The sequence below is a fragment of the Amphiura filiformis genome, chromosome 16, assembly GCF_039555335.1.
Source record: "Amphiura filiformis chromosome 16, Afil_fr2py, whole genome shotgun sequence".
NCBI classification, from domain to species: Eukaryota; Metazoa; Echinodermata; class Ophiuroidea; order Amphilepidida; family Amphiuridae; genus Amphiura; species Amphiura filiformis.
The window spans coordinates 55,178,505-55,206,275 of record NC_092643.1 but is presented as its reverse complement, the minus strand read 5'-3'; the positions used below and the strand labels follow the sequence as shown (position 1 = coordinate 55,206,275).

General features: G+C 35.9%; 1 protein-coding gene across 1 annotated transcript; it reads left to right on the top strand.

Annotated features, from left to right (window-relative positions):
• Positions 1-550: 550 nt before the first annotated feature.
• Positions 551-27,732, top strand: LOC140136227 (solute carrier family 52, riboflavin transporter, member 3-B-like). Its single transcript, XM_072157949.1, is given in 4 exon segments — positions 551-741; positions 15,704-16,565; positions 16,568-17,019; positions 23,113-27,732. Coding segments are annotated over 3 exon segments (1,527 nt in total). The 5' UTR covers positions 551-741; positions 15,704-15,781; the 3' UTR covers positions 23,404-27,732.
• The last annotated feature ends 39 nt before the right edge of the window (positions 27,733-27,771 follow it).

Here is a 27,771-nt window from a genome sequence, read left to right as displayed (position 1 = left end):
GGCCCAAAAAATATATAACACAGTTTGAAAAAAGTAGGCCCTCGGACTGAAAAATGGACAGAAACTTGAGGATAGCGAACAGGTCGAAACTTGGTGATGGCGCTGTTTGTACGCCCATATCTCAAAATTCAATCACAAGACAACCCGTAGTCTCAGTACCAGCCGAGTTTGTGCTCCTCCGCCACTAAAGTGACGGAGGAGCACAAACCGGCTGGTACCGAGACTAGACAACCCGTACATTGAAATATATATTAAGCTTTCATCACTTTGCAATCGATTGGTGGTCTTTTATATTCAAATTGTTGCCAAAAGGTCTAAAATCGCCCAATCGCGCAAAAGAACAGACTTTTTTTTATGTGTGTTTCAATGGGACGCAGTATTGGTGGTGTGCGCCCTTAAATTATGAATGTATCGCCCAAACCTGATTCGATTTCGATAGCGCGGTTCGATACATGCATGTGCCGGTACATGTGACCCATGCATGACCTTGGTGGTGGGCTGGTGGCATTGATTTACTGCAGGTTTACCATCGGGGTTTACTGTAAGCTTAAAGCTGTTTGTGGCAGCGAAATTTAATACCAGCACTGCCGGCTAGAAACTTCATGAAGTAGATGCCATCGTGGCCAATAATTTATTTGTGTGCCGGTTGACGGTGTAGCATACCTTTAATTTATTAAGTATTTTTCTGGGCATGTTGATGAGCATGACATGATTTACAGCACTGCATCGACCGGGGCATTGGTAAGCTTTCCTATTTATTTAAAAATTTTGTATGTGTTTTGATATAAATGATGTCAGGGAAGTGCAACCCCTGATGATATGAATATGATTGCGCCACTGTCCACTGATTGATATGATTGCACTGATCATGTACAGCGTCATCATCCCTATAATCTTTGTGTCAAAAATTGCTGTGATATACTAAAATGCAGAAAACCTTGTGAGCCGCGTATTGTAAGGATACATCAGCAGTATGTACTGCGTTACGACTTGTCTCTGATTGGCTGCTAAGGCGATATGTTGTTGCTGAGTGGAAATTTATGAATGAACTGTGTGCCGACGCGTTGTTAGCGCCGAATTTGCAACATCACGGTAGTCGCGCTCGTAAAAGGTTTGCTGCATTTTAGTATAGTCAGTACAATGTATGGCAAATCCACTCGTTCTTTAAAAAAGCTATGAATGGCGATTTTATTCGAGACAGGCCAAGCGACTCAGGCTAAGCATATCAGTAAACGATATGAGATACCGCAGCGCTTCCATTCATACACGTTTACAGGGGCAGCGCCAGGGTATTTTGATAGGGTGGCAATACAATTTTGAATGATTGTTATGCGGTCGCGCTTGCGCAATGTCCGTGGGGGGATATGCCCCCCCTCAGAATTTGGAAAAAAATGAAAGCACAAATGAAGCTTGGCCATGCACACCATTTTCACCTTAAATTTATTTATTTTCCAACCGCACATTTTCATGGATTTCATTCCGGACCCACTTTCGGCCCGCTGGTTTTAGGCGTGGACCTATTCAATTACGTTCAATTTTACCTTTCTTACTTTTTTTCCATGCTTTCCCAGTCCAATTTCACCTTTTCTTGAAATAAAATTTCTTTCTTTTGACCATGGTGTTAAGTTTACCTGATCATTTCCTTCCATATTGTCATCCTTATACACAAATGATCGGGCATTACATTATCATTAGTATGTCCACATTAATTTGCTTATTATAGAGGGTGACGTTCAACTCAAAAAGCTCAAAAAGTTGCGACCACAGTAAATGGCTTAACTGTGTAATCCCATAGGAAAATACAAAATTTTGAAATTTGGACACCAGAAACTTGGAGACGTAGTCTAAAAAGTGCTGATCCTTTATCCTTGATACAGAAGTCATCATGCAGTGATACTAGATTTCATAAAATAAAATCGCCTTTGTGTAAAACGGATCATCGTGGTGAAAAATGATGCATTACTGGCTCTTTTGTACAGTAAGGCATTGTTGTCAATGATGGCTGCAGAAAAATGAAAAATTCTAAAAACAGACATTTGCCCATAACTTTGTTGATATTTGAGCTACAGACATGCATGGTTGACCCCTCATTTTTTAAAAATGATCACCTTTTTAAACAAAATAATTTCCATGCGAAAAAACCTACTTGAAAATTTTGTGATCATGCCTATCATTTAGAGCGTATTTTCAAGGACCCGGTTAATTAATATGCAAAGTTTAAGTCACAACCAGTAGCATAAATGTCTTTTTGACATGGGGGGGATAGGATTGGAAAAAAAACCCTTTAAGTGTAGTGTAGAGTAAATCCAGCACATTTTGGCAACAGAATAAGTTTATGGTACAAATGTTCACAAAGCGAGTGAAATAAAGTGAGAGGCCATGTGACTTTCATGGGGGAAAATTTGCTGAAAATTGGCCCAAAATACAAAAACGAACAACTTTATTTAAATATCTTCTCCTTTTCTCTTTCTCTCTCCCCCTCCTTTTTCTCTTTCTCCTTCCTTTTACCTCTTTTTTTGCAGATCATAGGGGAATTGCCCCCTGCTGCCCCCCGATGGCGCCGCCGCTGCACGTAAATACAATCTGCTCATGCTCAGTACCCAATATGGCATTGTCATTACAAAAAAAAATCGATTTGTTGTCAGGTAAAATGCAGGTTTTGTTTTCAATTTACACTATAGTCAAAACAACAAATTCTCGATCATGAGAGGATGTACCTTCTACGTAAGCGTACTTTTCATAGAATAACACGATCGCGCGACCTGCATGACCGAACCTTGACCTTGCCTAGCAACGACTTTGGTCAATACTCAGAAGCTGTGTTTGCACCGTAAGTGCCGGTATTTGCGTAGTACGCTCGACGCAAATAACTGTGCGTACCCAAGTTGGCTCTCATGATCAAGAATTAATTATTTTGGCTATAACTGGAAATTCAATACACTCAACTGTAATCTTGCTGTTTTCTTTAAACACATATTTAACTGCATTTTCACCATTTTTGTTTTTAAATCATACGTTAATAATGTGATAACTGTTTGAGAATAATTAACACTGCCATGCATCTAGCCCATTCAGCTCAGACCTGCACCATCAACATGCATTTGTCATTAGGCCTATAGATAGGAATAAATACCAGAAATACATACAAGTAGATAGCTACATGTAGTGCTGGGAATGAAAACTTCATCTATTCATGAAAAATGATTGTTGTATACGTATTCAATGCAAAAAAGAATTCTTAGTTACAACATACATACATGACTACAACGATGACAACAAGTACAATTTGGGGGGTTCAACTCATTTAATGCGGGTTGCAGGTGGGTTTTTTTGTGGGGTATGGGTGATTTTTTACCTGTCTTCTCTCTGGCCTTTTGGATTCTCCCAGTGGAATTTTGCAAGAATCCACGTATTCTCGCCATATAACTTCACATGATAAACTGAAATATTTACGAGAATCCATTTAGATTCTTGCAATATTGTTGACGAGAATCTTCTCTAGAATGGATTCTCACCAAATTTTGACCCTGTAATGAGAAAAAAATATGAGCTTTCACCTGATACCACTATCTGCATTTACATGCGACAATGTGTGTGTGTGTGTGGGGGGTGTGTGTGTGTGTGTGTGTGGGGGGGGGGGTTATGAGGCTGTCAATCAGGTTACCCACCTTTAATTTGTAGAATTTAGGTAACAGCATTAGAGTGGTTGTGAAACAAAACAGTTTGGTAACCTTATGGTCATTTTCACGGTAAAGGGTGTAACTTTGGATTTTTAACATTTTGATCCGTAGTTTTCTAATAAAGCCACAGAATTCCATGATTTTTGGCCACATAAGTCATCTAGTTAGCAGCTACCTTGGGTAGCATAATCATCTTCGGGAGTTACTGCGTTCAGTTTTAGCAGGCTTAAATGTACCTAATATTGCCATTTTGAAAAACTGTAAAAAATAGGAACATTTTTGTAAAACCCTGTGTTTTCTTCAGTTAGTTCATGGATAATTTTTCTTATCCTGAAAGTACGGTCATATGTTCAGTAAACACTGCCATATTAGATTTAATTGTGAACAGCCCTGTATTTTTGAGAACCGGACTTGATATTTGTCGTTTCGAGGCTTCATTTTCCGTTAACAATTGTTAACAAACTTAATGGGTATAGCTTTGGTTCATAATTCTTGGTTATTTCTTCACTTCTTCTTGATTCATAACAGTTGATATCTTAACTTGAAATGGGTAACAAAAATTAGTTGATTTGCAAGCTTTTAAAATTTTTATAAAATCTTGACTTCAAAGAGCCGATTTTCCGTTAACTTTTTTGTAGCCTCCGAAACAAACTGTTCAGCAAGCTTGGGCAAATATAAATAAGAGAGCTCATCCAATCTATTTATCAAAATGTAGCAAAGTAGATCCTCAAGTCACTTGTTTTTAAATCATGGAGATATATATCACCGTTTGAAAATGGGACCCAATACAAACTTTCCGTTAACAATTGAAGCCTCCGAAACAAATGAAGCCTCCGAAACAACAGTAAGCTTAATTATCATCTATGCATATCTAAATTGATATGTTCCATATTGATATCTGCATTGTAATTGTTGCATGATATGTGCAGAATGTCATAAATTAAAAAAAAATTGATATTATGGTTAATGCTTGAAAAATATACTGATATCCAAGAAAGCCCGTTTCGGAGGCTTCACATGCAAATAACACCATACTTAACAAATGGGTGAAAAAATTACCATGTTATAAATCTACAATATCTGCCGCATAGAATCATTGATTCAATACACACAAGAAAATAACAGCTTAGATGATCCCAACAGTGTTGTTTAAAAAAAAACCACTTCTGCAATGTTTAACCATTGTTAACATGAAGCCTCCGAAACAAAAAAAATGACTTGCTGTGATAATTTAATTTTTATCACAACTGAAATTCAATACTTAGAAGCAAAGCATGAAAATTGGTAATTGTGATATTTTTTACCTATTTTTTCATGTCAACTTCTAGTAGTTAGCCAAATATTTTACTTTTATGATCACCTGTGTTGTTAACTGAAGCCTCCGAAACACAAATCGCTTGAATTGCCAATTCTAAAAAATAACTCCAATTTCTGTGAAACTTGGCTGGGAGGTTCCTTTCATCAAGTAGTATTTGTACATGAAGTTAGACATTTAAATTATTTTAGGAACCCAATTAAAACTTAAAAAATATGTTTAAGGTTGGGAAATTTCCATTGCAAATGACCCTTGATGTTAAAAATTTTCAAAATTGCAATTACAAACATAGCAAAACATGGTATAAAATTTAACTTATATCTGTTGACTTACTTTGGAATGGGATTTCACATGTATTCCAGCTTTCATGTCATAATTTTCTGAGCTTATGTAAAATACATTTTTTTTTTTTTTTTTTCCAAAATGTTATGGAAATGTCAAATTTTTATCAGAAATCAAAAGGTTTAAGCCTTGAAACACTATTTTACTGGAATTTAAGTTGCTTCTATGCATGATTACAGTAAACAGAAACATATTTAAGTGGTTTGAAATTTTGACCCTAAAAATCAAAAGTTACACCCTTTACTGTGAAAATGACCTTATACAAACAAGACAAATGATATCATTGATTGTATTTGTTTGGAAGGTTAAGACACTTTTGGTATCAGCATTCAATTGACAAATTGTATTGAATGTATTTATTTAAACTTTAAAGAACACTTTTGTCTACTTGACTGATAAGATCCAATTGTAAAGAGGCTAATTATGTACAAGCAGTGGGGCAAGGAAGGGCACGTGCCCTGGGCGCTGTGAGCCGCTGTCTTAGGGTAGCCAAATCGACCCCCTAGATTGATTCTGTGCCCTTCCAAACCGTGAAAGTCAAAATGTTTGTGCACATTTCAACGTAAATACTCATTACTCAATAGTCATTTGAAAGACTGTCAAAATTCAACTTGATTATACAGCTGTAACTAAGCACCGGGAGAATTTGCGAAGTGCAAAAAACGCTAAAATTCGTGAATTTTGTGTATAATTGCGAATTTTCGGTTCGGCCACAAATTTTCCGATTTTTCCAAGGTATCCATTTGATTAATTTTCTAAAAAACGTAAGTTTTCACAAAGTTGCCTGCATTTTGGGAATATTATGAATAAATCGCAAATCATTTAATTTTCTAAAACTAGTGCATAAAATTTGCTCTCAAAAATCACGCTTTTTTCCGGTGCTTGATTATAACCAAATTAGTAGTATCTGTGCAAATTTTCGCACACACAATTGTTTTAGGAATTGGAAAGGGGGTAGGGGCGCCATTCTGTATCCTTGCCCCAAGCGCCACAACCCTTAGCTACGCCACAGGCTACAAGTGCATTCCAGTTTAAATCCGTACAAGACATTGTACACTTAATCCTGGTGTGTCACTCAAATATAAAAGTGTTATCAATGCCCGTAAGTCAACCGTACAGTATGTAAATGGCATAACTGAAGCTAGCAAATTTGCTGACCTAAAACTGTCAACATTTAATACCGGTAATACTCTAAATGATGACATTATATATCACTTTTTAAACAAGGAAGTAAACTGAAAACTGATTTCCTGCAATTGCAGGAAATCTGCTTATCTTTTACACACTTTTGTACATCTCTGGTTTATGATGTACAATCAGTGCCGCCGACAAGGGGGTTAAGGGGGTGCGTTACCCCTGGGCCGGGGGTCCCAGGGGGCCCGTAAAAAAATAAAGAAAACACACCTTAATGTGCCCATAAAAGCAAAGAAAAGAGGCCTCAGGGGCCCCGTAAAAAGGGGTCCCTGATGTTCATTTTACCACCGGGCCCATAATCATGATCATGGCTCTTGGCGGCACTTTGTACAATCAGACAGACCAATATGGTGTGTGTTCAAATAGAGTTGGACTTGGAACCATTGCCATTATTGATGTCATGGAATATTATCTTTCAAGTAATGTGATGTTCAATATTGATTTAAATTTACAATTTGTCTGGAAAACATCTTGACTGATAATACTTGTATATGACTGATAAGGCCAAAAAAAAAACAAGTTTGTTTCCTGTAGCGTGCATGCATTTCATTTTTGACTGCTTTTTTGCGCATTTAGATTTTTTTTTCACTTTTGGAAAAACAAAACAAAAAAAGAAAAAAAAAAAAATCACAAAAAATAATACAAAACACTATACATTGTAGCTACTGGAGTAAACATTTACACATCACACAACAAACGAACTTAGTGAAAAACTACTGGAGAAAACATCACACATTTTTGTAATACTTTTTTAATCTGCAGGTTGAAAGGGGATCATAAATATTCTTGAATGAAGAAATATGATTTTTGTTTGTGTCGGTAAATTTCCATTCCAATTTGCAGCAAAAAAGGTGTTTTTTTCATTTGAAGACATGGATTATAAAAAAAATAAAAATAAAAAACACATTTCGATTTGACTTTTTGGACCTGCTACAGGAAACAAACATGTTTTTTTTTTTTGGCCTAAGGCCAAGTTAAAATTAAAACATGTTTCTCATGGGTTTCCAAACAAATATGAGGAGGAGGGACTTTTTATTTTTTATCACAAAATAGATTGTAAATACCCAAATTTGGCACTATGATTATTATTTAGCACATACAATAATATCTGAAATTATAATATTGATAATAAAAAAGGAATGGGGTGCCCAATGGAAGCTTTGATGTGATGTCCTGAAAATGGCTGAAATAGCTTGAAATGTACATTGTAACTGTTTGGATAACATTTCCTTCATTTTAAAAACAACATTTTGTAACATTTTTTAATAGCATAGTTTTTTTTTCTTTTAATCCATGCCTTGAAATGAACAAAAAAACTTTATTAATGCGAATTGGAATGGGAACTTACGGTTTCTCCGACACCCACAAAATATCTCTCATCTATCAGGGCAAAGTTCTGTATCCCCAATATATTTACTTATTCTTTGAATGACCTTTGAAATTTGGGTACAAAAACTCATACTCTGCAATTTGAGGTCAAAATGTTGCACTACACCACATTTCGCCATACTGCATTCTAGAAACCCTTGCTGTTAGAATAAGAAAAATTTTAATGCTAATTTATTGCACATTCTAGGGAAGCGTGGTAACCTTTTTAAAATAAACGAGTGAGAGGGTTTTCAAGAAAATATTTTTCCTGTCAAAACTGAAGCATCCTCTGTATAAATGAAAATATGAATATTAACTGCACATCATATATAACGATTCGTGATACCCAATTGTAGCACATTTTATGTCGATTAAGAGGCAGAGAATTTTATTTCAATTTTATATACGCCAAAATATTTTTTTAATTTAGCAAGAATAAGGATAGAAAAAACATTGAAAATTCTATGTGAATATTACATTAGACCCAACCAAAGATTACTGTTTCGTTTTTATGGTAATCTAATCTTTTATTTCCTGAAAAAACATTAAGGGTCTAATGTCGATTATTCACATACTTGATCAAAACATCAAACGTTTATACAAGAAAAATGGTAGGTTCCTCTATAGTATTTTACTGACCATGGAAATGTACTGACACACGAGCACGTATCAAAATCGATATGGGCCATTCTTCAGAAAATGAAACTAATTTGAAAAAAATCAAATTGTAGGTATCATTTATTTTTAACTTTTTTGTGACAAGTACAGTTCAAAGTTTTAAGAACTATAATTTTTATGAAAAATTAATCGCCGAACACCCTAATTTGCATAAATTAACATAATTGTTAGTTTTGGGTCTAAACGTATAGTTTTTGGGCCATTTTAACACTTACTGCAGTTTTAACTTTTTATAATTGTGTTTTTTTAATTTCCTGAAAAATAGACTGTTATGACGCCACTAAAACAAATCAGAACTGTTGAAAAAATTTTCAAACCACAACTATCCCGTAATTAGCGAAACAAATTAATTGGTTTTGTATGTCACACACGTGACCAAAAACATGCAATTGTTTTTACCATCAGAAAAGATTTTATTAACTGAACTTCATATTTTATGTCAAAAGGTAGACTGATTATACCCTCCATTCCAGCTTCCTAAATGGAAATTATTATTCTTAGTTTTTATGTAATTCATGATAGTAACAAGTCACACACGTGACCGGGTCACGTGTGTGACAAGTTTGGTAACGTGTGTGACGTACAAACTCCGCCATGGAATTCCATTAAGAGCACCTTATGATGTTGAATTTTGGTATTAATGTATAGCTATGGGTCTCCTCTATCCACTGACACCAAAATAAGTACCAACATTCTTGATACCTTGCTGCTATGGTATCATTTTGTGGTTGTGTCCTCACAAATGTGATAAAACCTTGATTGTACACACAAATAGGCTAAAAATGGACTTTATGGAAGAAAACAAATCCAAACATGAAATTTTTACCTGATTTGTAGTTGCCATATAAAAGTAAATCACAAAATGAACCTAAACACAAAGTTTTAGCTCAACATCACCTGAAATATTTTTAAAAGAGCAAAAACTGACCCATGTTTTACCCCTACCCCTAAGAATATGGATTTCTGTGTCACCATCCGGTTATTTCAGTTTTAATGGAAGGTTTGTATGAAGTGATTGTTGACATCACACCACTGTTTTTCCCTAAACAATACATTTAGTTGGTTATAGGGCATATAATAAATAAATTTGGAAACAAATTTGCTTTTATAAAATACTTTAATTGTTCACCCAAAAGTTTGATAACGTGTGACATTCAGACGAACAAAACCAAATGTCACACACGTTACCAAACGTTTAGTATCAAACCCTCAATTAACACAGCTAGGCATGAATGTTTCTTGTCAATGTTGGTGTCATTGTAATTGCAAGATATCAATGCTTTACTACATTTGGTATGAATTGTAGGTCCTTTAACATTCACAGAAATTTAGAAATGAATTTTAAAATCCAAAAACTTGCATCCGTCTGATGTCACACACGTGACCGACCCTTTGTTGACCCCTGACACGAAAATAACACAACGTAAAAAAAATATTAAAATATTTCTGAAAAGTATAGACATTAGTGTAACTATCATGCAAAAGATATGGTGTTATCTGTTTTATTTATAAAGCAGGCACAGGAGCATTAGTGTGAAATACCCCTACCTAGTCTAGGGTAGTCAGGCTCACATCACACACTATAGGTGGCGCTATTCGTCCATAGGGAAGTGGAATGTGCCTGTACGGTCCAAAAATGGCTTTACTGTGGGGTTCAATGGAAAAAATTACTAAAAATTAATTTTGACAACCAAAACCTAAGTGATGTTGACTTATGTTGGTACTGGCATAATAATGGATTTATAAGCTATCACATAGTGCAATCTATGTTCCACCAAGTGGACGCTCGTTAAAGCGCAAAAGCAATTTGTGTGCAAATCAAGACCATCCAAAATAGCTTTCTTACAGTAAAGAATAGGAGGTCATCTGGGGTCACATACAGTAGTGTACATTGTACATGTGCCTGCTGTCACAATTTCACACACACAATTTTGGACAATTTGGTGTCACTATTTTTGTCTTTAACTTCAAAAGTATATGCACTAGAAACATGATTGACCCCTTATTGTTTAGGTAATTTGATTCTCTTTCAAATGAAAGAACTTTCAGCTAAAAATATTGAACTTCAAAATTTTATGAACATACCTACAGTTATGTCACACACGTGACCGAAGAATGGCCCATATACATGTAATGTATTGTCCATATATCATGTTTATTGTTGGATTTTTTTGTATAGGCCTATAGAACACGCATCAGTTAACAACAATTGATTGCTAATAATACACATTAATGTTTTTAGGTAAATAAAATTCCAAAATATGGTACGTTTTCTGCCTTTGCTTGTCACGTGGTAGGCCTACGTTGAAGTTGCGAGTATTATCTTCAAATAAGTTTCAAATGGATTGCAACAAGACAAGTGGCCGAGTGGTCTAAGGCGCTGGGTTCATAGTGTGTCCAAAGTAGTGCGCCGTGAGTTCGAACCCCGCCTCCGCCAAACTTTAATGAAGTAAAATTAAAATTAAAATTTTACTTTAAAAAAATTTCATATTGGGGAAATGTGACTGGCAGAATTTATGTATGGTGTGGAGTGGTGTGATGTTGTACTACATGATTGTTTAATTGAGGTCTATTGTTTAATTGATCTATGCCATTGGGATGAGGCCATTAATGTGGTCCATAGTGAGAGGAGTTCAGATTTATTTTGTCAAGGCATTGTTGGAAATCCAGCAAAAAAAAAAAAAGTTCAATACGGTATTGGAAATCCTCAATTTGAGAGCTCATTGCATTTCCAAGCTTTTCCCCAGTACAAACCTTGGCAACTGGAATTCCAGTTGATTCCAGAAAGCAAACTTGGTAATGCAGACATTTCTTTTATGGAAAAGTTACTACTCAGTACTGTAGGGATATGTATAATACAACATCACAAATGATGACTGAGACAGATTCATCATCATTTAAATTTGAGCCTTCATACTGAATACTGATCATAAAGAACTGCACATGATAATACAATGAAACATGTTGTAGGTATATGAAGAGCTTATTTCCAAACCGTGTTAAGTCCACCCACCTTCAAAATTGAGATTTTGATGAAAATGGGTAGTGAGTAACTAGGGCTATCCAGCAATGTTTGTGTTTTTTTACAAAATTAGTCAAGTTCCGAAATATTGACACACAAAGTATCGATTTTTTTCCAAAACGTTTCCAAAAAAGTCCAATCCAGTTTGTTAGCAAACTGTGTTAAGTCCACGAACACTGCCCTTGTAGGCAGGTAGCATGGCATAGGGCTTCCAATAGTTAATCACCCAAGTTCTGCATGATTGACAACAAAGCCTTGCTTTGCGTCTTCATTCTTGTTTGGTCCTGAGACTAGTATACCTGAATTTGGTCTGAATAAAAAGTTGTTGTTGTTGTTGTTGTTGTTGTTTTTTTTTTTTTTTTTGTTTTTTTTTGTTTGTTTTATATTAGTAGGCCTAGTTTGTATGGGAATTCTTAAATATTTGATAGATACCTCCAGAAAAACATGAACAGGTTGGGAATGGGGAGAGGGAGAGGTTGTGATGGTAAAATTAATGTTAGAGGATGGTGGTAGAGTTAGTTTTTCATATTATTATTTTGTATGATTATCAAAATTCAAGGTATTATTTAAAAGTTAAAGGTATAAAAAAACTTAGGACTTAAAGACTTAAAAACTTACGACTGTCAATATGAGATTAGGGTGGCAGCATGGGGGAGGGGGAAATTTCGATAATGTGGTAAAACAAGTGGATATTTCAGGTCATCACTTATTGTCAGTGAAAATGACGTTAATTTAATTCTGAGAAATGCAATACAACTAAGTTTTGAATTTTGAAATATTTTAAACGTCAACTTTTGGTAAAAATGGGCAGGAGGGGGTTCGAGATGCAAGGTGTTTTGTGGCAAAATTGTGTTTTATAGTAGAGAGAATAACATTTTGTATGTTTTTAATAAATTTGTTATCTTTTAAGACTAGTTTGAGAAATATATGGTTAGTTCTGTGTTACAGATACTATGTTATGTGTCAAAATGTGTTTTAAGTCCATGCCAGAAATGGTGTTTTGTGTCAAAACGTGTTAAGTCCATGCTATTTTTAAAACAAATTAATTCATTAAAAAAAATAAAAAGTCTCTAGATTTTAACTTTACATATTTTTATGCTCCTATATATGTCACCTTCACTTCAATGTAATTTTATAGAAATCGAACTTTTTTTCATTGCCATAAAGAAAATTCCTGATTTTCTTCAAAGTGAACCTTGTGGACTTAACACGGTTTGGAAATAAGCTCTTCATATGATGGTGGAATCGATCAATCTAGAGACCTGTCCCTATTGTCATTTGAGAACTATCCACCAACATGGCTGCCATATTAATTTGTTAATACCATTCCATTTCCAGCGTTCTTGATGTTTTATTACTCATTTTCTGGAATAGCCCAGTATATAGGATGCATTGAAAATTGTAAAATCCAGTAATTAAATGACATACCAGGTGTGCAATGTGCATTGAACAGTTTTATGAACAAATAAATTAACTGGAGTGGTTACCGCACCACATCTGAACCATGGGGCTTCAGCAGTTTATTGTGGTATACTGTCAGATACTTTCTTTGTAGATTTCGATATATATATTTGACACCACTCGAGGGGGGGTGCATACATTGGCATTTTGAGATATGAAAAGGACCTAGATATGAATATTGACCCGGGTCTTATGATGGGTGTCACACCCTGGTGGGGATATATTATTATTATATTATTAATTTACTTTTTTCTCTTTCATTTGACACCACTTGGGGGGGTCATACCTTTGTGGCATTTTGAGATTCAATGTCCATTTCAGACTGAAAGGTTAGTCAGTAAGTTAGTAAGTAAGCAAGTAACATACACTATTATTATAGACTGATACCATGTCATGGTTCAGTAAAAATGCAGAGGAAATGGCAGTACATGTTTTGTCTGTCTTGATCTCTCACGCTCTATATTGACTTATACTCATCAAGTGGAACTGATTTGTATGCATATGGAAATTAAGTTACCCAAGTGGTAAGGGTGTGTGTGCCTACTGCCAAACAATATTTCTTGAAAAATTAACTTCTACCCAAAGTCAAAGTGGACTTTTTCACAAAACAATATGTTGCAGTTCAAGAAAAGTGGAAATAATACATAAACTACATGTGTACATGTATTAAATATCTTAACTATTTCAACTCTATGCCGAGATGATTTTGATGTGATTTAAAGCTAGTATGTTAACCTTTAGAGTAAATTAAAAGAGGCACTTAAATATTTACAAGTTGGAAAAGATGCACTAATTGTAAATGGGAGAGGTGATATGTATCTGTGATATTTGAATTCTTCTACACGCTCGCTATGAAATGATCAATGCAATTTTGCCGAATCTCACTACCATTCGCAAGATGCTGTGAACTACCAAATTAAATTAAAATAATTACTAACCTTAATCTTTAATCTCCCACACAGGGAGTATGAATTTCAAATGGGATTACCTTGAATGTGTGACTCCAAATCTACACCCCATATTGTAACATTTGCAGTTGTAACATCAAAAGGGGGGCATATCTAACAGTGAAAACTTACATTTTGTGGAAAATAAATACTAAATATTTTTATTTTTTGTGGAAATGTTACAATGTATGGATTTAAGGTTATATCTGACATAAAGGTGCATGGATTTTGACTGGAATACTAGTAATAGTTGTAGCCCATTTTATTCTCTTATATCAGATCTAGAATTACTTCGTTGATGGAAATAATATGCATATATATTGGAGACATTAGGTGTAATACTTCCTGTAAGGAAGTGTCTAGGTGAAATTATTATGTTAGTTGCCAGAATTGCAAACATATAGAACATCACTCTTACATCATGTGTGTTGCATGGTTTTTATGCAATACTACTTAGGGGCTGTGCAATAATTATGAGCTGGGGGATTTCCAAATGGCTTGCCAAACATCGCTTGCCCCCCCCACCCCTCGGCCTGTCAAAACCTCTTCGCCCCCCCCCTTGCGCATGCCAAAAAGTTTTGGTATCCCAATTTACAAACCTTAAATGGTCTAGATACGTGTTGCGAGCGCAGCAAGCAGGGAAATTGTATTAAGCGTTTCTGTACTGTTTTCCTAAGCCTTTTAAGAGCGTTTTATTTAAAAGGCACTCCATGAATGTGTGCCAAAAATCGCTTGCCCCCCTCTTGGCTTGCCAAAAATTGCTTGCCTGCCCCTTTTGGCTCACCAAAATTTCTTGGCCCCCAATTTTACCCTCCCCCAGGGCTCATAATTATTGCAGAGCCCCTTACCTAATTTAAATTACACAATGTGATGTGATGTAAAGCATAACTTTCAGTATGATAAGCATGTATACATGTACAGGGTGTTCCAATAAAGAGACACCCATATTTGGTGTCAATTACATTTCATGTCTAATGTACGAAATGTATTTTAATAGTTATTTAAATGTAACTCATTAATAGAGAACTAATAGCAATTTTAAGCTCACCTAGTTGATGCAACGTTTTGTAGAGGTGAGGTCACTCCCCTAGGCCCCTCCCAACACACACACACACACAGCCCAGGGTTCTTTTACATGCAGCCAGTGTATTCAGGAAACTGGAAACTTGGAAAAGCACTCTTGAAAGCGCTTATTTTAAAGGACCCAGGGCTATTTTGTTGTTTTAAGCCATAATTTATGACTTCAGTCAAATGATTTGGTTATTCTTCTGCAAATATTATTATTATTACATAATATTAGTAACAACTGTCAAGGAGATCATTTTAAGCTGGAATAATGAGGTAAAATTAAAGAAAAAGCTGCATAAACTGTGGAGCTATGGTGGAAGTGCAAATAAAATGGGGATCCACAGTTTAAATCAAAACTCTTCCTTGATTGGAATTAAACGACTTCAGGATTAAGTCTTTCACATGGTATTTAAGTACACCATGTGATGGTAAATGATTGGCATGGGTTTTACAGTGTTTTGAAAGAAATCACAGCATCTGTATGGAGCCAGCGCCAACATTTTGGGACACCCTGTAATAAACTGATAATGAATTATGTAATTATGGCATTGACAAATGTTACCAGTTAGATGTGTCCTAGTTAAAATATGATCTATTCTTATCATCTTTCCTTTATTTTTCTTTGCAGAGAGCTATGTTGTACTACTAGCAAGTAATTCCTGCCACTAGTTCTTCAGTACTCCATTTTACCAACACCAAAACCACCATGGCTTCTGAAGCTGTGAAAGATTTCTTCCAACGACTCCCTGTAATGATTTTGGTGGTCATATTTGGCACTGGATCATGGGTCGCAATTAACGGAATGTGGGTAGAGCTCCCTCTATTGGTAGCATTAGGCATACCCGAAGGATACAACTTGGCTTCCTATCTCGTTATAATTATCCAACTTGCAAACATAGGACCGCTGACTTTTACACTAGCTAATTGGTGGGCACCTAAGGGTTTAAAGATAGAAACACAGACTATCTGCGTAGTTATGGTAGTTGGCATCGCATCCACTTTGCTGATGGTGTTTTTTTGGGATGAAACTACTGTATGGGATATTGACAATAGTATTCACAGCACCGCTTTGTTATGCCTTACATTCTTCTTATCCATCGTGGACTGCACATCATCGGTAGCCTTCACACCTTTTATGTCGCGTTTCAAACACATGTACCTCACATGGTATTTTGTCGGCGAAGGATTCAGTGCGCTTTTACCAAGTTTGGTGGCACTTGGGCAAGGTGTTGGCGGTGATATATGTGTAGCCAATTACACCTACAATGAAGTACGTGAAATTGACAATAAAACTTATGTAGTAAATTGCACTGCTTGGATGCAGCAGCCCAAACCAGCCAATTTTCCACCAGAGGATTTCTTCTGGTTTTATTTTGCATGATGTCGTGCAGCGCCATAGCGCTTTGTGCTTCTCAATGTTCTTCCCATAGCAAAAAGAGAGTACATTCGAGCGGAATCTGTACAAAGCATCAAGAGCAGTAGTTCTGGATCGAAAGTGCCGAGAGTCACGGCATGCTAGAAAGGAGCAAAGATTTGACAGGGAATCATGGTACGATAGATAACAGCGGTGATGCAGCACAAAGCAAAGTACTAAACAGTCAAGAAATAGAGTTGATCCCTAGTCCAAGTGGACTTTCAAAATTACAATATGCTTACTTGTTTGGTGTCCTTGCATTTGTGAATGCACTTAGCAACGGGATACTGGCATCCATACAGAGTTACTCAGCCGGAGCATACGGATTGAACACATATCTTCTAGCAGCAACACTAGCCAATGTGGCAAACCCTGTGGCGTGTTTCATTGTTATGGCTGCCCCTAGTATGAGTCTTCTTAGTTGGTGTGATGACGTTTTTGGGACCTTTGCTGGGAGCTACTGCTTGGCAATAGCTGCCATGAGTCCAACTCCACCTCTTCAATTTGAGATGATTGGCTCTGTTTTAATAGTAAGTTTTATTAAGATTTATGCAAACAAGTAATCAAATGTAACAAATAAAAGGTAAATAAGGGAGGGCACTAGACTGGCATGAAAAGCAAACATCAATCAAATTGACCAAAAAAGAGTATTCCCAGTGACATAGTGACTGGGGGGGCAAGGGGGGCATGTGCCCTGGGCACCACCTTAGGGTGCCAAATTGGCCAATTCCATGCACATATTTTTTGGGTGGCTTTGAGGGCACGAGCCGCCCGGGGTAAAAGCAGGGCAGCCAAAAAGAAGGGGCAGCAGAAGATGAAGGGACGGCAAGAAGAATTATTAATGAAAAAAGCCTGAAAATTATGGAAAACTAATGTAACTATACCTTACCTGTAATTATTTAGTATTTAAAAAATTGGGTCAACCTTCTCCCCTGTTGCTGCAGGGGGCGGCATAGTTTACATTTTCTGTAGCCCTCCAGGGGAGAAGCGGCCACGATACGCCACTGAATTTAGCATCGATTCAGCGTCCCCTCCGAGCGATGAAAGTCAAAATCTTAGCGCGCATTTCTGAAAATAGTCATTTGAAAGATCGATATTCAACTTCATTATAACCAAAATTAATTAGTGGAAGGCTTATTTTCATATGCTCTGCACGCAAATTGTTTAAAGAATGGAAGGTGGCGCCATTATGTATCCATAGCCCTGGACGCCACAACCCCCAGCTATGCCTAGTACCCCGTCATTCAGAGGGGATGTTAAGCTGTTGGTCCCGTGATTACATAGAGAGTGAGACCTATCACAGTCAATTACAAAACCCTGACTGACCCAATCTGTTCTGATTACATCCAAAGTGCACCCATTTTTTTTATGGAAAGCAATGCAACGGTATTATAATAGACTTATGCCTTATTTAATAATAGGCTAGACCATTGATATTGTACAATTTACGCCATACTTAGGATAAATCATGACCTAAAAAATGAAACAAATCTGAATATTGGATTTCAGGACACCTGCGGGAAACGAACAAAGTAACTTTGTATCTAATTATTATTTGTTGTAGCTCAATATAAATCTTGCATACAGTGTTCGAAATAAGTACTTATCCTCTTGTCCTCTTGTCCAAAAATCACTGGGGACAACCATATTGAGCTATGTACTTATCCCCTGGACAATCACTATATTATACCTCCAAAAGTATGACACATTATGGGGACAACCAAAATGTATTGAGGACAAGCAGAATTTATGCTTTAGTTATCCTCGGGATAACCTCCAGATTTTCCTTATTTCGGACACTGCTTGCATATACAAAATATGTACCTCATAGTTCCACACCTCCTCTCCCAACCCCCCCCCCAAAAAAGCAACCAATTCACAATTTATTATTATCATGTTGTATGATGCAAGATATTCATTCTGATGTATATGTATTTGTATTATTATATGGGCAATTTGACCGATGTGTGAAAAAAGATGGAAAATAAAATTTGAATAATAAAAAAAATATGAAAATATAAAAATGAATAAATAAAAAAATATATACAAAAAAATGCATAAGTGAGGACCTACCGTAAAACCCTGTCTATACTAAAATGCAGAAAACCTTTGACTAGCGCGTATTGTGAGGATACATCGCGTATTGACTGCGTTGCACGCACTGGTCTCCGATTGGCTGCTGAGGCGATCTGTTGTTGGCGAGTGGAAATTTATGAATGAACTGTGCGCTGTACGCGTTGTTAGCGCCGAATTTGCAACATCACGGTAGTCGCGCTCGTCAAAGGTTTGCTGCATTTTAGTATACAAGCATGCATATATAGTGTTTTTTTTTATAAAAGCTTAATTAATTCGAAGCAAGCGTTAATTTACCAATACAATTAATCGGTCTTAAAATAATACTTGTTTGTATATGGTCATTTTCACGGTAAAGGGTGTAACTTTGGATTTTTAACATTTTGATCCGTAGTTTTCTAATAAAGCCACAGAATTCCATGATTTTTGGCCACATAAGTCATCTAGTTAGCAGCTACCTTGGGTAGCATAATCATCTTCGGGAGTTACTGCGTTCAGTTTTAGCAGGCTTAAATGTACCTAATATTGCCATTTTGAAAAAACTGTAAAAAACAGTAACATTTTTGTAAAACCCTGTGTTTTCTTCAGTTAGTTCATGGATAATTTTTCTTATCCTGAAAGTACGGTCATATGTTCAGTAAACACTGCCACATTAGATTTAATTGTGAACAGCCCTGTATTTTTGAGAACCGGACTTCGATATTTGTCGTTTCGAGGCTTCATTTTCCGTTAACAATTGTTAACAAACTTTGTGGGTATAGCTTTGGTTCATAATTCTTGGTTATTTCTTCACTTCTTCTTGATTCATAACAGTTGATATCTTAACTTGAAATGGGTAACAAAAATTAGTTGATTTGCAAGCTTTTAAAATTTTTATAAAATCTTGACTTCAAAGAACCGATTTTCCGTTAACTTTTTGAAGCCTCCGAAACAAACTGTTCAGCAAGCTTGGGCAAATATAAATAAAAGAGCTCATCCAATCTATTGATCAAAATGTAGCAAAGTAGATCCTCAAGTCACTTGTTTTTAAATCATGGAGATATATATCACCGTTTGAAAATGGGACCCAATACAAACTTTCCGTTAACAATTGAAGCCTCCGAAACAAATGAAGCCTCCGAAACAACAGTAAACTTAATTATCATCTATGCATATCTAAATTGGTATGTTCCATATTGATATCTGCATTGTAATTGTTGCATGATATGTGCAGAATGTCATAAATATTAAAAAAAATTGATATTATGGTTAATGCTTGAAAAATATACTGATATCCAAGAAAGCCCGTTTCGGAGGCTTCACATGCAAATAACACCATACTTAACAAATGGGTGAAAAAATTATCATGTTATAAATCTGCAATATCTGCCGCATAGAATCATTGATTCAATACACACAAGAAAATAACAGCTTAGATGATCCCAACAGTGTTGTTTAAAAAAAACTACTTCTGCCATGTTTAACCATTGTAAACATGAAGCCTCCGAAACAAAAAAAATGACTTGCTGTGATAATTTAATTTTTGTCACAACTGAAATTCAATACTTAGAAGCAAAGCATGAAAATTGGTAATTGTGATATTTTTTACCTATTTTTTCATGTCAACTTGTAGTAGTTAGCCAAATATTTTACTTTTATGATCACCTGTGTTGTTAACTGAAGCCTCCGAAACACAAATCGCTTGAATTGCCAATTCTAAAAATAACTCCAATTTCTGTGAAACTTGGCTGAGAGGTTCCTTTCATCAAGTAGTATTTGTACATGAAGTTAGACATTTAAATTATTTTAGGAACCCAATTAAAACTTTAAAAATATGTTTAAGGTTGGGAAATTTCCATTGCAAATGACCCTTGATGTTAAAAATGTTCAAAATTGCAATTACAAACATAGCAAAACATGGTATAAAATTTAACTTATATCTATTGACTTACTTTGGAATGGGATTTCACATGTATTCCAGCTTTCATGTCATAATTTTCTGAGCTTATGTAAAATACATTTTCTTAGATTTTAACCAAAATGTTATGGAAATGTCAAATTTTTATCAGAAATCAAAAGGTTTAAGCCTTGAAACACTATTTTACTGGAATTTAAGTTGCTTCTATGCATGATTACAGTAAACAGAAACATATTTAAGTGGTTTGAAATTTTGACCCTAAAAATCAAAAGTTACACCCTTTACTGTGAAAATGACCATATGCTTGGATCTGTAATTTATTTGCTCAAACTCCATAATAGCGACTGGATTAATGTAGCTTTCATCAGAAGCACACTATATGCTTGTAGACGGGGTTTTACGGTATAGTTCATTTTCGCAATCATGAAAGTAATCTTGCATCACAAATTTCTGGCAAATATTACTATTTTGCTGGCAACACTTCTTGATAGGGATGGCTGAATAATTGCATTTCAATTATTTTAACTCGATCATCCATCCCCATTGAATTAAATGGATTGATTCAAAAAAGTTTATGGTACCTGACGTTCTACAGCTTTTTAGAAAAATACTGTGGGAAACAACCAAATTTGTAAAGAATTGAATTTTAATCATCAGGTTTGTATTTCATTTTATAACTCGATCATCCATTCTCATTGAACTAATTATGGATTGATTTAGAAATGTTTGTGGTACCCGACGTTCTACAGCTTTTTAGAAAAATACTGTGGGAAACAACCAAATTTGTAAAGAATTGAGTTTTAATCATCAGGTTTGTATTTTAATAATTATAGCTCGATCATCCATTACCATTGAAATAAATGGATTGATTCAGAAAAAATTCTGGTACCCGATGTTTAGGGAAAAATATTGGGGGAACAACCAAATTTGTAAAGAATTGAGTTTTAATCATCAGGTTTGTATTTCTATTATTATAACTCGATCATCCATTCCCATTGAACTAAATGGATTGATTCAGAAAAGTTTATGGTACCCGATGTTCGATAGCTTTTTTGAAAAATATTGTGAGAAACAACCAAATTCGTAAAGAATTGAGTTTTAGTCATCAGGTTTGACAAGTAGAAGTTGAAAACTTGTTGGGTCTGACAATATTTAGCAACATTAAATTTTGAAGATTGGGGCCAGTCAGGCAAGGACAAGCAAATGTTTTTTTGCTAGAAATAATCTTTAGGCAAATGGGCTGTTCTAGTTAAAATCCATACACCCCCTATGGAAGATATGACCTTAATCTCCCACACAGGGAGTGTGAATTTCAAATGGGGTTACCTGAATTTGAAATCTACATTGTACACCCTGTGTAGGAGATTAAGGTGATATGTGTTGGGGGGTATTTGGATTTCATCTGGAATAGCCAGTCTTGAAATAGAACCAGATGTGTAGGTTTTCTGGGGAAATATTTAAATTACATACATTCTGTATGCCAATTAGACTCAAAGAAATGATGAAGTGATGACAGATGCAGACATCTTGATCAGGGTTTGGTTTCTGCTAGCTCGAGATACTCTAGCTAAAATACAGGTTTACATTTACTATCTTACATTATCTTGCTGTATTTCAGCTAGAGCTCCAAACGACAAGCTTCCGGGTTTTTTTGGAGAACAATACTGTTACGTAAGATGAAGAAAGCCCGCCCTACTCATTATTTCATTGTACTTATTGCAATTTGTCTCCACACATTACGTAATCAACACAAAGCTTTTGTGAGGATTAGTGAGTGGATAAGAAATTGACAGTGGAGGATACGACGGCCACGCCGATTGTTAGTTGTCAATCATGAATTGCAAGCGTATTAATATTTTACTGCATGGCATTCCGCAAACACCAAGACAAATTATGCCGTATTTTTCCAAAGATCATCTCATATGAAGTAAGCTGAATGCGATCTGTACTTTTGTAACATTCCGATCGCTTTTGATCACCTATTATCGGCGAATTTGCTTGAAAACACGTGAGTTCATGTTGTGTAAACATAATTAGCATAGACACAAATGAAATTACGATGCAATACAATGCAATTTGAATGCGCAGCAGATCTATAGAAATAACGTTGCCCGGTTTTATGCAGAATTAGACCCTGTCTGGTTTCTGCCGGCAAAGTGGCAAAAATCTGTTTTTGTCAGTTTTTGTCTGCTTCAATAATGGCAGAACTTGCAAAAACTCACATACACTGTAGTGCAGTCAGATATTAAAAAGTAACACAGAAAGCTCATAACAGTAACACACAACTTTTCATGAATCATTCAATATATTTTTGGTCTCATGAAGTCCTTAAAAAGGCCACGTTTGAATCTGATATGACACGTTTCAGTTAAGTGCACAATAGTTCGCAATGAAAGCCCATGCCTTTAATTTCTTTTAAAATATGTTACTTGTAATAACAAAAACTGGCCTTATAATACTCAGGAAATGACTTTAGTTACTTATAATTAGATTTGAGATGAAAAAAGTGAAATGTTTATCACTTTAGATTTTGCCAGGGGAAAAAAATCTGTTAAAACCATGGGTTTTTTCCACCTACGGCAAAAACCTGCAAACCTTGATCTTGATCTCATAAACATCTGGATTTAAAACGGTTTGTTTCTTTCTTTCACAGGTACTAGCCTGGATCTGTGTATCCGGAATATTCTCTTATACCAAAGCTACCATTGGATGGATTTTGAGGAACCAACCTGACAACCGTGTTCTACTTATATGGTTTGGGGGCGTCACTCAGCTTGGATCACTGGTCGGTGCTGTCATCATGTTCCCATTGGTCAATATTGCATACTTATTTGAAGGGTACTACGAAGATGCGTGCGCTGATTATGCGAACCATACGAGCTGTGATGAGGCTATTCTAACACTTAACCAATCTGTTGCGTATGTACCGGTTTCGTTCAATTGACCACCCTTACCCCTGGTACAGGGCATTAGTCCGACACTCCACTAGTCTGACACGCCGCTAATTCGAATCTGAAATGCACTGTAACAGTCCGACACGCCGCTAGTCCGAATCAAAAATACACTCTGCCAGTCCGACACTCCGCTATTCCGAAAATGAAAAACACTGCGCTAGTTCGAAAATGAAAACCACTGCGCTAGTCCGAATCTGAATTTGGGAAACTCAAACACTGCGCTATTCGGACTAGTGCAGTGTTTTCCATTTCGGACTAGTGCAGTGTTTTTCAGATTCGCACTAGTGTTGTGGTTTTCAGTTTCAGACTAGCGCTTTGGTTTTCAGTTTCGGACTAGTGCAGTGTCGGACTCAGGGGCTATTTTAACGTGCCTCACTGTCACGTTCGTGCAATGAGATAAAAGTGTTGATGAAGTAGAATGCATTTCAAAAATTAAAAAAATTGACATTTTTACCTGAATGTGACCGTAAGAAAGGCTCTACCATTGTCTACTATTAAAGCATATCTACACGGATTGTTAATTGTCACTGTACGAATATTTTATCTCGGCACGTACGTGACAGGGAGGCAAGTTAAAATAGCCCCTGGACTGCAGAAGTGTTTTCCGGATTGGGACTAACACAGTGTATTTTGGATTCGGACTAGTGGCGTGTCGGACTGTTGCAGTGGTTTTCATTTTCGGACTTGCGCATGCTTTTTTTCGGATTAGCGCAGTGTTTTTCATTTTCAGACTGACACACCCCTATTACGGGAATTTGTGTAGTCAGACTAGAGGCATGTCGGACTAGCGCCATGTCGAAATGAGCGGTGCACCCCACCACTATAAGTGTTGAAAAAAGTTAAAGTTAGATGGTATAAAAATATGATTGGTTTGCTTAATTGTGTCTGTATAAATCATGTTGAGGTTCAGTCCAACTAAGTCTCATCTTCATTACCTCCGGTGGGAAATATTAATATTGTGTATAAATGCAGTTCACACTTTTGAATAATATTACCCAGGGTAGCTAATGGCGATTAGGCTTTGTTGTAAGCAATCAATGTGTGAAATTTGTTGAGTAGGATCAGATATTTGGCAAAAATCCATTCTTGCACAGGTGCTGCTATGTGGAATAACTTGTTGTCTCCTTTGCAGTCCTCTGTAAGTTTTGCTGTTGTACTACAGTAAATTTTTTATTACTTACATGGTCTGAGTACGCGCTATTGATTGGTTTTAGTGTAGAAGTGGCAAGGTCTCCTCCCCTTCTACGCACCGATGACCAATTGGTTAACCGTCTTGTTGTCAAGACTGTTGATCAGCCAATCAGCGTGATTGTTTACCACTTGTGTTTACTTCCCAACAAATTTGGACAAGTTAGGATAACAGTATTACTAATATGCCAAAAATTTTTGGAAATTTGTTACCAAATTCAATCATAAAAAAAGATTGTACATTATTGCTCAATGTATGCAAATATGCATTCTAGGTTTGCGCAATTGTGTAGTTACTTTTTTTTTACGTCAATATATACCGTATTCATTCCATTTACCACCCAGGGCATTTAATTAAGTCATTTTAGGTGGGCACTTATTTTTTATATTGTTTACACAATTACAGACATGTAAAAATGGCCCAGAATATGGACTTTGTGTGTGGAGGCCCTGTGTTTGATACACGAGTAGTTGCATGTATGGATTCTGTGCAGTGTTTGAAATAAGCACTATTTATCCTCTTGTCCAAAAATCACTGGGGACAACCATCTCGAGCTATGTACTTATCCCCTGGACAACCACTATTTGGATTCTTTGCACTCAAAAACATGACATATGTATATTTTGGGGATAACCAAAAGTCGCTGGGTGGGCGCTTATAGGGGCACGGGCGGTTAATGGAACGAATATGGTACATGACATGTAAAATGTCATGGGGGCAGCATTTTGGGGATGAGTAGCAAAAGAGCATTCAGTTTTATTTCCCCACGTGCCTGGCAAACTTCATTGTAAAGTGAGTCTTTGCAGGCATCCTGCAAGTAATGAAGTAATGTGTTGTCCTAATATGTTTGCTAGGCGACATGTGGGCTAACGTTCAAGATGAAGTTCAGTTCAGTATTTTGTTCTTAATGAATGACAATCCAACATGAAACAGATTCATATACATGTACATATCTATATGCGCAGTTTTCTTTCATAGAGTGATTTGTAAAGAGGCTTGTGAATTACTATGTACATTTTGTAGTTGAAATTTTCAGGGACATTATTTTGTATTTCTTTTTTATTGAGAGCATTATAATTTAAATTAATATTGTAAACAAACCTCATCCTCACTGGTGGAGAATGATCAAAGCTATTCTTATCACATTTCCTGTGTTATCAAGAGATTTCTACTAAGAATCCCCTTCTACATTGTAAAGTGTGCTGAGGCTTGTGGATCAACGTCTAGGCGTTGTGCCAGCGTAGCGCACTATAAATCACTGCGATTTTTTTTTTTTACATGTACCTCAGGCACATGTTATGCCTACATTGTAGGAGCCATGAATTTCACCTGTTTGGAAGTGAAAATAGTACTTGTATGTGAATGCACCTGAAGTGTGCTATCCTCGTCTTGTACATCACGGTTGTTCGATGTATATAGAATTGGCTTCATTATTAAGAAAATGGAAACTATAGATGGCGCTATTTATCATAAATCATATTTCTTAATTTGCAAGCAATAGGTAATCAATACTGCCATTTAAACAGATGGAATAGGTGAAACAAGCAACAAAGAAATTTTATAAACATATTTCATCAAAAAAATAAAAGTAATTATTTTTATTAAAAGCCTGAAAGAGTAATTTCCAGTATCTAAATAGCGCCAGCAATTTTGTCATAAATAGATACATTTTATATCCGAAAAAGCTTTAAAAATGCTGTGAAAGTGAATAATGTTTTAAATAAGGGCAAAGTTAAGTTGAAAATGACTCAAAAGCATCTGTATACATGTACATACGGCTTTAAGCCGTTTAGCCTAAAAATTGTGTTGTACATTATGTCTTGTTTGAAAAACTAATAAATGATCACATCAAACAACCGTGACATGTATGCATGTATACTGATTCACTAATAATACTGGGCTGGTTAAGTTGGCAATTTGATATGGCAACCAGCGAAATTACTCCCTTATTCCAGAAAAATACAGCACTAATTTTTTGGATTAAAAAAAAAATTATCCTGTTTTGCCAAGTGAAACAATCCTTTGCTTACAGGCATGGGAATACAATTCACTCTGCTTTCCGGGATTGTAATTTTTGGTGGGCATATTTTTTGTCACCTTGCTATGCACCTGGATCCAATGTTTCATTTAAAAGCAGCAGGCTTTTTGTCACATCTAATAGTAACAATAATTTTGAAACAGCCTTATCTGTGACTGGCTAGGCCATATACATGTATGGTATGTTATTACACTTCATAAATATTACTATACACTTCATAAATATGCCAATTTATTGGTCAGTTGCAAACAACACAACCTATTTCACCGTGCGATCCCAGGGTCAGAAATTCGGCGAGAATCCATTCTCGCAAAGATTCTCTTTGCAAGAATCTAAATGGATTCTCATAAATATTTCAATTTATCATACAAAGTTATAATAGCGAGAATCCATGGATTCTTGCAAAACTCCACTAGGAGAATCCAAAAGGATTCTTGCACTTGGTTGTGAATTTCTGACCCTGGATCATCCCCATACATGTAGATGAAGTTTGGTGTAATAAAACAAATTACTACATGTGGGGGAGGGGGAATATGTCAATTATTTTTCTGGAAGTACGTAATGGCTATGTGCCTACCCCCCTTAACCTTATGGGTCTGGGGTGATGGTTTGGTAGCCAATACATCATGTACCTTGTGAAAATAGTTTGCCCCTTTCCCCCTGTAACCATGTAGTATGTGTATACTGCCCATTCCATTATCACAAAACCAGGAATGTGGCAAATTTTTAGTTGAAATTTTGATTGACTATATTAGAAAATAAGCTTGAAAATGACATAATTTGTCTGAACTGAACTAGGTATTTTTTATACTATTTTAAAATGGGTTGGCTTTGGCAGTACACGAAGAATAACATTGCACTATTATTGCTATAATTTATTAATCCTTGCTTTATTAAATGTACTATCGTCTACTCAATGCAATATTTTTGTACATAGTTATAGAAAATAAAGATTATATTAAAAGAGCATAATTATAAACAAGAAATATTTTGTATGCAATGTTGGTGGGTGCATCAAGAAAATCTGTGAAAGTGCTTTATAAGTATAAGCTACCTATTTTGATTGAAATAAATTCCTGTGACAAAGTTGAATTGTGCAGTTATAGTAGTTTCTTTTAGTTGACTGACTAC